This window comes from Medicago truncatula, chromosome 8 (assembly GCF_003473485.1).
Source record: "Medicago truncatula cultivar Jemalong A17 chromosome 8, MtrunA17r5.0-ANR, whole genome shotgun sequence".
Lineage (NCBI taxonomy): Eukaryota > Viridiplantae > Streptophyta > Magnoliopsida > Fabales > Fabaceae > Medicago > Medicago truncatula.
This window is the reverse complement of record NC_053049.1, coordinates 39,306,488-39,317,738: the sequence shown is the minus strand read 5'-3', so window position 1 is coordinate 39,317,738 and position 11,251 is coordinate 39,306,488. Positions and strand designations below refer to the sequence as shown.

Here is an 11,251-nt window from a genome sequence, read left to right as displayed (position 1 = left end):
TACAGAAAACAACCCAAAAGAAGGGAGCAACAAAGAAGAAACGAGAAAAATTCCTAGTCCCTATTAGTAAACACGTCCAAATCAGGTGGGTGACAAGGGCCAAAATTCTACTACAAGAGATAATCCAACCTAAAAACACCCATATCACCTTAGTGTGCGTTTGGTTATACGACGACGATAATTGATTTTGATAAAATTGATTTTGGTTAAAAGTGAATTGAATATAAAATAATTTATGTTTGAATACTTTTTTTTTACAATATGTTTGAATACTTCAAAACAAAAGTGATTTTTATGAAAATTGATTTTTGGATATTTTGCATTAGAATTGCTTTTGGATGTGTAAATGACCAAGATGGATTTTAACATGTGTGAAAATAAAAGTTATGAGCTAAGAGAAAGGCAATTAAATTCAAGGGCAAAAGAGAGAAATTGATAGAAGCAAAACTCACGCTGAGATAATTGTTTTTAAGAAGCTAGGAATTTGACTTCATCCAAAATTCATTCTGAAAAGTAAAATGCATGCTAGCAGCAAAGAAGTGTAGAAGAACTAAACACAATAAAATTGATTTTGAAGGAGTAAACTCACGTTTTGGCTGCCACACCGGGCAACGAAACATATACTTACTCTATTAGCTCCAACGTAAAATTGGGACCACTTTCCACTCATATTACGTACAAAAAACAGCGTGGTTTAAAAGAAATTGATACACTTATTTAACCAAATGGTGGCATTTAGCCTAGGAAAGGAGAGTATTTTCCCATTATGGGAAAGTTAAATTTGAACCATTGATATAATAATAAAAATATTCAACGAGTAAGATTAAACACTGGCAACTTGTTGTTCACTTTTTTGGTACGGTGTTCTTCTTTTGAAAAAGGAAATCATTCTCTGACTAATTAAATTCAATTACTTTTTTGGTGAGAAAATTTAATTGCCTTAACTAATTAAATTACCCTTTTTACTTATTTAAATATCAAATGAATATTGTATTCACACAGAAAACATGCTTCCTCTTCTTCCTTTACTGTGTTTTGACCGCTCACCATCACCCTTGTAATTTTTCTTCTTCTTTCTAAGATTTGTCCCAAAAAAAAAAAAAAAAACTCAGATTATTGAGATATGTCAACTTATTTTAACATAATTTTAATTAAAAATTAATTATTCATCTTCATGTGTTCTACAATGGAATCTTCATCATCTCCACCAATTTTTCTTACTAAAAGTTCAGATCTAAAAAACAACAACAAGAAAATGTACAGATGTAGAAAATCACCACATCAATAGAACCATAACCTTTTTTAACTGTACATATTAAGTGGGTAAATTGTACATATTGTGAAAAACTTTACATTTCTTTGACTAAAAACAATAGCTGTTCTAGATCTGATGGGTGTGGTTGAACAAATTTGAAGGAAATTCTCTAACAGCCATTGTCAAAATTCTCTCAGCAAGTGAAAGAAAAATTGATGTTTTCAAAGAATCTTTCCTTAAACAATAGTAGGAGAGTATTTGGTTTTTTGGCTTTGCTGGGTTTTCCTATGAAGAACTTCACCAAACTTACAGTTTTATGTTTGAGTTAGAAAAGAATTCTGATACAAAATAAGATGGTGTATATTAAAAATAAATTGTTAGTAAAAGTAGTTTATGCTGTCATGATAAAAGGGGTGGTGAATCAGTAAAAGGATAGACAATATTAAAATATAAAAGCTAGAGTTTTTCTTTTTTGTTTGGACTCAACAGGTGACAACCTCCAGCTGTCCTTAAAAACCAGCCTTTTCCATCATAGGAAACTCTTTCCCTCACCCACCCTAAATGCCACCTAACCAAATAGTTACGATGTGTGTTCACATGGGAAAGGTTAATCCTTTCCCACCATAGAAAAGTTGATTCAATAATTAGATTAAGTGAAGAACATATTCTCTTAACACTAGATTTTTCTTCACACTATCTTCTAACAATTTAAAAATTTTGAAAATTAATTTTCAGAAATTTAAAAAATATAAAAAAATTCATATAATTTTTTTTTAATTCTGTAATTCATTTAATGAATGTTAGAATTTTATTTTTTTTTGCAAAAAAAAATAATTATCTCAATAAAAATAAAATTTTGGAAACTAAGATAAGTTTTTATTTTTCTAAAAAGAATATATTTTTTAATTTCATAATAAAATAAGATGTTCTGAAAAATAAAATAGAAACCCTAAAAAAATATTTTGAAATTAAAGTTTTTTATTTTTCTAAGAAAATAAAATTCAGAACAATTTTTTTTTCATTTTTTCAAAAAAAAAATTCTAACATTCAATAAATGAATTACAGAATTTAAAAAAAAAAATATCTGAATTTTTTATATTTTTTTAATTTTTAAAAATTCATTTTTAGAATTTTAAAATTGTTGAAAGATAGTGTGAAGAAAAATTTAGTATTGAAAGAGCATGTTAAGAATATGTTATTCACTTAATCTAATCATTGAATCCAACTTTCCCATGGTGGGAAAGGATTAACCTTTCCCATGTGAAATGTCACCAATAGTTACTACGAAGATCATCCTTTTAGACCACCAGCCACACGCCCGCACCGTAACGAATATTATTATTTTTTTAATCCACAGCAAACGATCCAAGTGTTGTTGGCCTTTGGGATAATATATTTTTGGGTTATGCTAACCGATGCCTTTATGACACTAGTTAAGAAAACAAAAAATGATAAGTTTGCATTGAATTTAGCGATTTTATAACTTTTTAAAAAGTAAATTTATCACTTTTCACCACTTTTCAATACAACATTTCTAAATTTATCATCTTGACCAATACCTTAAGGGCACTCTTTAGTATTTCCGTGTTACAAATGGCTAGTTTTTATGCAAGTGGTACTTTTTATATAGGTCAAATACCTTCCAGGGTCTTTTAAGTTTCACGTTCAGATAGGGTCCTTTAAGTTTCTAAGGTTTCAAATAGGTCATTTAAGTTTCAAGTTTATTTCGGATAAGTTATTTCTGTCAACCTCCGTTAAGCCAAAATTGTTATGTCCGTCAAGTCAAAACTGATATACGTTTAAGAGGATGAGGCTGAAACTTGACATCAATTTTATCTCCATAACTTTGCCTTAAATATCTATGTGAAACAAACATATAAAACTTAAAAGAATCTGGGAAGATATTTGATATTTTATATATTAATTATATTAAATTAAAATAAAAACGCAAAGCAAAAACGGACGTACGCATATGCTTTGTTATAGATCAAACTGACCCTTTTGCTTTGTGTCGTGCATCAGAGGATTGATTTATTCATTGATTGATTTCGTCCCAAACCTCCATCACCAAACTTGGCCGCCACACATCGAAAAGGTACGAACGACTTCTCCGCTATTTCTAACTCTTTTCCCATTCTACCCCCTTCCCTTTCGGTACTCTCTAATTCCCTCAAACCCATAACAGTCATATCACGTTTTCTTCCCCAAAATTCCCTGATTATATTTTCCTATATCTTCCTCCGTCCTTTTTTCTCTGCTCAATTTTCTTTTCTCTTTCGAATTTCTCCAAATTTAACATCAATTTTTCATTTTATTTTCACCTTTTTTCCCTAGGGTTTATTGTTCCAATTTCAATACTATGTTCAGTTGAAGATTTATTTACTTTATCAATTAAGAATTCAATTGAAGATTCGTCAATTTTCGTTGTTAGGGTTAATGGCTGATCGAAGTTTGGCCGTTGTGAAACCGGTATGGATGAAACAAGCTGAAGAAGCCAAGATCAAGAGCGAGGCTGAGAAAGACGCTGCTGCAAAAGCCGCTTTTGAAGCAACTTTTAAGGGTTTGGTGAAAAGTCATGAGAAGAGAGCATCAAATTCCGATAGTGATTCCGATGATTATGAGGATTTGGCTCATAAGCCAATTGGGCCGGTGGATCCTTCCAAGTGTACTGCTGCTGGTACTGGAATTGCTGGAGGAACGGCCTGTGCTGCTTCTTCCTTCGCCGTGGTGACTAAGGATGCTAATGAAAGGAAGGTTTCGGTTGGGGGTGCACAGATTACTGTGAAAGTGACGCCGGGTTTGGGTGTTGGAGGGTCTGATCAAGAAGGGATTGTGAAGGATATGGGGGATGGGACGTATACGGTTACTTATGTGGTGCCTAAGAGAGGGAATTATATGGTTAATGTTGAATGTAATGGCAGGCCAATCAATGGTAGTCCATTCCCTGTGTTTTTCAGTGCAGGTATTCATCTTTAGTTGCAAACAAATTCTCTGCTGTTTATTGTATGTGAATGTGAATATGTATACCTGCAATGTGATTCTTTTGACTTGTTCTTTATATGTTGTTAATAGAGTGCTATAGCGGCATAGTGCCCACTGGTCACTATTGGAAATATGTAGCATAATAGTTTGCTTTAGAGGCCGTTATTGTGGGCTTGTGGCCTTAACTACCGTTAACTGTTTCAGAAACAAAATGTGTTATATACTATTTAATATGTATAAAAAAATTCAGAGTAGCCGTTAACCCGCTTTAGTGTTTTAAGGGTGGATGCTTCGTGCCGCTATCTGGGATTAATAACTACCAGTTGTTATTGGTTTCTCCTTTATATGTATAAGTTGGTTTGTTTTGTTTATTGTTGCGAGTAGGAAGGAAACACTATGGTCTAAATCTAAATAGAGTAACAAATACCGAAGTTAAAAACAAAGTTTCCTTGATTTTGAATAATGGGATTGTTGCTAAAGTCACTCATTTTCATTCTTGATATAAGTTATGCTGGATCATAAAATCTTGGATTAAAAAATAAATAAAGATGATTTTATTGCTACACAGTACACACATATCCGTTTTTTTGGCTCAATAATCTCTATGGTAGTCAAATCTCAATTCCTTGGTTTGTTGTTGTAGGTAATAGTAATGGAGGGCTGCTGGGTTTAGCTCCTACATCTTCATATCCAAATATGGTTAATCAAACTATGCCCAACATGCCGAATTACTCTGGCTCCGTCTCAGGGGCTTTCCCAGGATTGTTGGGAATGATTCCAGGAATTGTTGCTGGAGCTTCTGGAGGTGCTATTTTGCCAGGAATTGGGGCCACACTTGGGGAAGTTTGTCGTGACTACCTGAGTGGGCGCTGTGCAAAAGTTGATTGTAATTTGAATCACCCACCTCATAATCTGCTAATGACTGCCTTAGCTGCGACAACTTCAATGGGAACACTTAGCCAGGCTCCGATGGCACCTTCTGCTGCTGCAATGGCCGCTGCTCAGGCAATAGTTGCTGCCCAAGCCCTTCAAGCTCATGCAGCTCAGTCAGCAAAAGATTCTGCGGGTATGTTGTGTGCTATATTAATTTTTGTTTTATGTTGATGGTACGTTCTTCATTTCCCAGCTACGAGGAGTAATTACTCCTTGATATTGCACTTCTTTTTCTATTGTTTTTTTTACTCTTTCTAGTTGTTTCTTACCACTGATTTTGCTACCATTATCAGGCTCACCTGATAAAGCCAATAAGGAGGATGTGTTGAAGAAAACTCTTCAAGTTAGCAATCTTAGTCCACTTCTCACCGTGGAACAGCTAAAACAACTCTTTGGTTTCTGTGGTACTGTTGTTGAATGTACAATAACTGATTCAAAGCATTTTGCTTATATAGAATACTCAAAACCTGAAGAGGCAGCTGCTGCTATGGCATTAAACAACATTGATGTTGGGGGGCGTCCTTTGAATGTTGAAATGGCAAAGTCACTTCCACCAAAACCAACTATGAATTCTTCACTTACTTCATCTTCTCTTCCTTTGATGATGCAGCAAGCTGTTGCCATGCAACAGATGCAATTCCAGCAAGCACTGATTATGCAACAAAATATGACTGCCCAGCAGGCTGCTAACCGAGCTGCAACCATGAAATCTGCCACAGATTTAGCGGCAGCACGAGCTTTAGAAATAAGTAAGAAATTGAATCCTGATGGACTTGAAATTGAAGAAAAAGAGACGAAACAGAAATCCAGGTGTGATATTTTGTTGGTTGTTTTAATGATAATTTATACTCCCTCCATTTCAAAATGAATATTGTTTAAGGTTTTTTACACACACATTAAGAAATACAATGATTAGAAGAAAGAGAATAGTCATTTTACCAAACTATCCCTATAAAATATTGATGTCTTTTTTACTATCATAAATGCAAAGTAAAAGTACTATTTTGGGAGTAGTGTATATAGGGGTACAATTGAAAAGATGTAAAATTGAAAGTCATTCATTTCAAAACATTTTTTTTGCTCTAGTGACACTCATTTTGAAACGGAGGGAGTACTTTTTTGTTCATTGTTTAATTTCTTTAACTTTTTTAATTCTGTAACTGTTTGATATTCTTTTAGTAGCATGCCCTGCATATGAATTCTAGGAATCATGTACTCTATATGCGGTGCTTGAAAAAACTAAGATGTAACAAATTAAGCAAAAAAAGCCTTAAATGCCTGTGGTTAAGACTGTCAAGTTACAATGTGTGAACTAAAAGGTGTACAATTTGGATAAGTAATTCTGTTAAAGTACATAATGCTCATGCCTTAATAACTAGCAAAATTATTTTAGGTTTCATACTTAAGAGCGGTGTGGTTGAAATTTTTTAATTAAATGAAGTTCCTTTTTTTTTCTTTAGAAATGGTAGGGTTTTGTATGTAGAAGATGAAGGCAGCAAAGGTAAGAAGGAAGTAATATATTGTTGGTTGGCCTGCCAATTGGCAATTTTATACCAATCATGTTTTATTTGAAATAAACTATGGTGACAAAATCTTGTTTAACATAATTTTTTTAATTGTGTATCTTCGATTATCACATTGCCTTTTGTTTTCAAAGGTCTCTCTAAAGCTAAAATTCAATTCCCTTTTGTAGATCACCTTCTCCCCCTCCTGAACGATCACGATCAAAGTCAAAATCTCCTATCAATTACAGAAGGAGAAAGTCTCGTTCCTACTCACCTCCCCGCTATTCTAAGGCTCGTCGGTCTAGGTCTCCATTGAGGTTCCATCATCATTCGAGGTATGAAAGGGAATGGAGGTCCTATAGAGACAGCAGGGAACATAGTGATAGGTACAGGCGACGAGATTCAGATAGATTTCTTGATAACCATTCATCTGGTTCAAGAAGAAACAGAAGTAGGAGTGTGAGTCCTCATGCAAGGAGATCCCCTGTTTCTCCAAAACGTCATGGAGGAAGTTCATCTTATAGAGGAAGGAAACAGTCTCGTGCTGATTCTGGTTCTCCAAGCAATCGCAGAGGAAGTAGGTCTTCTCCGAAGGTTGATGAAAAGAAAGCAAGAAACAGAAGGCGCTCGAGGTCAAGATCTTCAGATGATAAGCTTAACTTCGTTGTCAAAAATGAAGAACCCGTGAATGAGAAGGCCAAACAAAGAGAGCGAAGGCGGTCAAGGTCAGCATCTGTGGATGAGGAGAAGCCTCACAGGGGCCGATCTTCTCCAAGAAAAGTGGATGAAAGCAGACCCAGGCACAAGAAGCGGTCCAGGTCAAAATCTGTGGACGATAAGCATCACTTGTCTGATAAATTTGATGAAAACAGAAGTAGAAGGTCAATATCTTCAGATGATAAGCTTAACTCCTCTGACAAAAACGAAGAAATCTTACACGAAATGCCCAAACATAGAGAGCGAAGGAGGTCCAGGTCCGTATCTGTGGGCGAGAAGCCTCAGAGGAGGCGATCATCCCCACGGAAAGTGGATGAAAGCAGATCCAGGCATAAGAAGCGGTCCAGGTCAAAATCTGTGGACGATAAGCGACACTTGTCTGGAAGATCGGATGAGAACAGAAGTAGAAGATCAAGACATGGTGATAAAAGGCACTCCAGATCAAGATCTATTGAAAATAGAGACCGGGCTGATGTCAGAGAGGATGGACGCAAACATGCAAAGTCAAAACATCATGATACAAAATGTAACAGGTCAGAGTCTGATGAAGGGAAGCATCATTCTAAAGGTAAGTCTGGTGAAAATAGAGATAAGAAATCAAAGCATCGTGATAGAAGGCGTTCCAGGTCAATATCATCAGAAGGTAAGCATGACAAAGGAGGCACTTCATCACGTAGAGACGAGAGCGATTTTGAGCACAAAAGATTCAGGTCAAAGTCTCCTAATGCCAAGCATCACTGCAGTGATGATTATGAAAATAAAGATGAAAGATCAGAGCATCAAGAGAAAACCTTATCTAAATCAAAATCAGAAAATCACCAGCAATATGATGATGGGAGTGTGCCGTCCCCAATAAATTTCAAGGAGTATGAATCAAAAGAAAAAACAAAATTTGGTTCTGGATCTGCAGGTGATAAGCCCCATATGAGTGATGGAGAAAATGGTACAAGTGAAGGAAATTCAAAACATCTTGAAAATGCCACACAGGAACCAATTTTAAATGTGAAGGACTTAACAAACATGAATGCCAATGGGATACTGATTTCTGAGAATGAGAACACAAAGTTCAATGGGTGGACTGAAAATGCAGGAGCTGATGATAACTCAGGTATGGCAAGTCCTACTGTTGAACATTGACATTAATCATGTAAAAGGTTAGATGTTGCCAAATCTCAGCTTATTTATTCTTTGATGCAGGGTGGAAATGCGTGGAAGAAGTCAGAAGTGGGAAATGTTAAGCAACCTCGCCCTGGTAAATAGCTAATAATGTTAATTATAGAACAAATTTGATTACTTACCTGTTTATTATTAAAACTAAGTTGCTTTCTGTGTGCTTTACAGGAGTGGTGGATCTCAATGATTTCAAAGTTTCTACCTGGCTTTTGACAACAACATAGCTATAAGTATAGATTTCTGTTATTTCACCTCAAACGAGGAGTACTTAAAAAAAGAGGATAATCAAATTTCCTTGCTTTTAAAGGCTGATCAGAGAAGATGCATTACTGGATGCTGATATGATTTATCGTCACTAGAGCATAATCTTACCAGAAAAAGCACTGCACAGATTATGGTTTTGTTTATGGTTGAAGATTTTTGCACCTGTTAATGATTATGGGATAATAGCATATTCTAATTAAGGATGCAACATAGACTGTTCCTCTTAGGCAAAGTGCTATTACCACAGGATGCTTAGAGAGTATTTGATTGGGTCCCAAGAATATTCTCTGCTGGCTTATGAACATCTTCGATTGTTTATTTCTTTTTGCAGGTTGGGTTGGAAAAAGTCAGATGTAGAATTCCACAGCTGTTGGTGTGATTTAAGGTTTCAAGAAATGACCTGCTTTTGTTATGATCAACCATGCAACACTATATCATGCTTCTTTTACTGGTTGATTGATGTATGTTGGAATGTTATTTTAACTATACTGTTCTTTTTTAATTAAAGATGCCACAATTTGCTATCTTGGGTCTTTATGTTTATTTTTAAAATCTGGTAGAATCTGAATATTCTTGGTTTCTAGTCCTTCAGAAATTATAATTATATTAACGGAGAGACCCTTTTATACATCTAAAACTTTTTGGGCCTAGGGTAGAAATAATGTTTAAACTGAATCTACTAGTGATGATCATGGTTGCGAGCCACATTCTTTTGTGGCCCACCGCAGGTTCCATTTCATTTACTCATGTTCTGTGGTACGGTGGGCATGTTTATACCCAAAACAAATGCAGGTTATATTCACATTGAAATCTATTGGAGCTTTGAGATACAGTTTTGCTGGGTTGATTTTCTCTTGTATAAATGAAGGTATGCAGTCAGATTCTGATGCTCTATGGTTCAGAGCATGTCTTATTTTTTTTCCCTCCGATAAGTGTTGGGAGCAATGAGAGCTGCTTAACTTTGTATTATGTTTCAGTGTGTGCATTAATCACTGCATTTTTTTCTCTTTTTTTTCCTTTTTTTCTTCTTCTTTTTTTCCCCTTTTCCTTTTCTTCTTTTTTCCAAGCAATTGTCATGGTTAGGTAAAGCTTCGATATAAGGTCAACTGAACCTGGATGTTGCTGCAATGAGTTGCGTCATGTAGTGTTTGAGCAATTGGCTGACTTATATTCTTTAAGTAAATGCTGAAATGCAAATGATTTCAACAGGTAATTCTCCCTGAAACTATTGGGTTGTTAAGCTATATATGTAGGGTCTTCAGTAACACTTGTATGCATAGTTGCAGCCTTTATATAATCTCATCAGCCTTGTAGCTCTTTTATTTAGTTTTTTTCGTTTTCATGTTCACAATGATGCTTCCATATTTCACTTATTGCAATCGCAATTCTGTGCAACTCTAGTGAGCAACTCACTTTTGAGTGTAAAGTTAGCAATATCAACTGTTAATTAACCAAATTAAAGGTATATATTGTGGGTACATCATAACAATCCGGAGTTGATTTTCTCACTTTATACTTTACTCACTTTAGAGGATCCTTGCCCTAAAATATAAGGTTGTTGCCAATAGTTTTAGCTCTTTTGATCAATTTGCTTTGGAGGATAAAGTAAAGTAAGTGATCTCATTTTTCAACCATAAATCAACTGTTGATAATATTTTGTATTTGTATGTATTGCACTATTGCAAATCCTGATTGTGTTAAAATATCGACAGTTGATTTTTTTTTCTCATTAATGGTTGTACTATTTTACTTTGTCCTCTAAAGTGAGAGCTCACTTTAGAGGAGCCGGGCGAAGTACGGTGATGAGAGATGCTGGATAACTCTAGGATTTTTCCTTTCTTGAGGACATAGACATTATGTTTGTGTTTGTGAATCACATCTTAAGGTTTCCCGCCTTTTTTTTCTTCCACTCTTCCCACTCTCTTTCCCGGTTTCTGTTTTTCTGGTTAGGTTATGCATTGGATATGATGATCAAATAAGCAGCTGTGAGTTCTCTTCACGACTTCACCGGATGATTCTGTGAAGTCTGTTCTTGGAAGTTCTTTGTGTTATATTTATCTTATTTATTTTTTAGGGTCGAACGTCCTAATATAATCTGGTCTCTCCGCCAACTGGTCTAGTCGCTGACCGCTGCCAAATAACTTGCCATGAAGTGTTGTTCTGCATACATTATAATTACGAGTTGATTTGTTTTTAGTTCAGCTTAGGATAAGAAAAGAAAGCGAACAATGTGGTTAAGGGCTCAGAAATTGGCAGTATTTTTCTCTTAAACTGTCTATATGAAGCTCTAAGCTTTCTAGCACTTGTAAAATGATTGGTAGCTTAGGAGTGATTTGTGTTTATATAAATAGATTGAATCTTAGATACTGTCGATGTCATTCCTGAGTTTTTTTTTTTTTGAAAGATTTGTTTCTGTTTTTAA

The 11,251-nt window shown here is 35.0% G+C and overlaps 1 protein-coding gene across 4 annotated transcripts; it reads left to right on the top strand.

Annotated features, from left to right (window-relative positions):
* Positions 1-3,188: 3,188 nt before the first annotated feature.
* Positions 3,189-11,251, top strand: LOC25501793 (serine/arginine repetitive matrix protein 2). 4 transcript variants are annotated; one of them, XR_005643656.1, is made up of 9 exons: positions 3,189-3,350; positions 3,687-4,217; positions 4,881-5,303; positions 5,464-5,980; positions 6,864-8,500; positions 8,590-8,644; positions 8,734-9,290; positions 9,622-9,697; positions 9,897-11,251. XR_005643656.1 is itself a non-coding variant. In XM_024772219.2 (7 exons), the coding sequence occupies exons 2-6, from the start codon at positions 3,692-3,694 to the stop codon at positions 8,628-8,630; spliced, it is 3,144 nt and encodes a 1,047-aa protein (XP_024627987.1). In that variant the 5' UTR covers positions 3,189-3,350; positions 3,687-3,691; the 3' UTR covers positions 8,631-8,644; positions 8,734-9,353. The 4 variants fall into 4 exon arrangements, 1 of the variants encoding a protein (XP_024627987.1); XR_003007682.2 differs by having other exon boundaries at positions 9,622-10,038; positions 10,780-11,214; XR_005643655.1 differs by having other exon boundaries at positions 9,622-11,251.

Coding starts and splice junctions, on each gene's coding strand:
- LOC25501793 (XM_024772219.2), top strand. CDS start 3,692: ATGGCTGATCGAAGTTTGGCCGTTGTGAAACCGGTATGGATGAAACAA. Junction 4,218..4,880: donor CCCTGTGTTTTTCAGTGCAG/GTATTCATCTTT, acceptor TTGTTGTTGTAG/GTAATAGTAATGGAGGGCTG. Junction 8,501..8,589: donor AGGAGCTGATGATAACTCAG/GTATGGCAAGTC, acceptor TCTTTGATGCAG/GGTGGAAATGCGTGGAAGAA.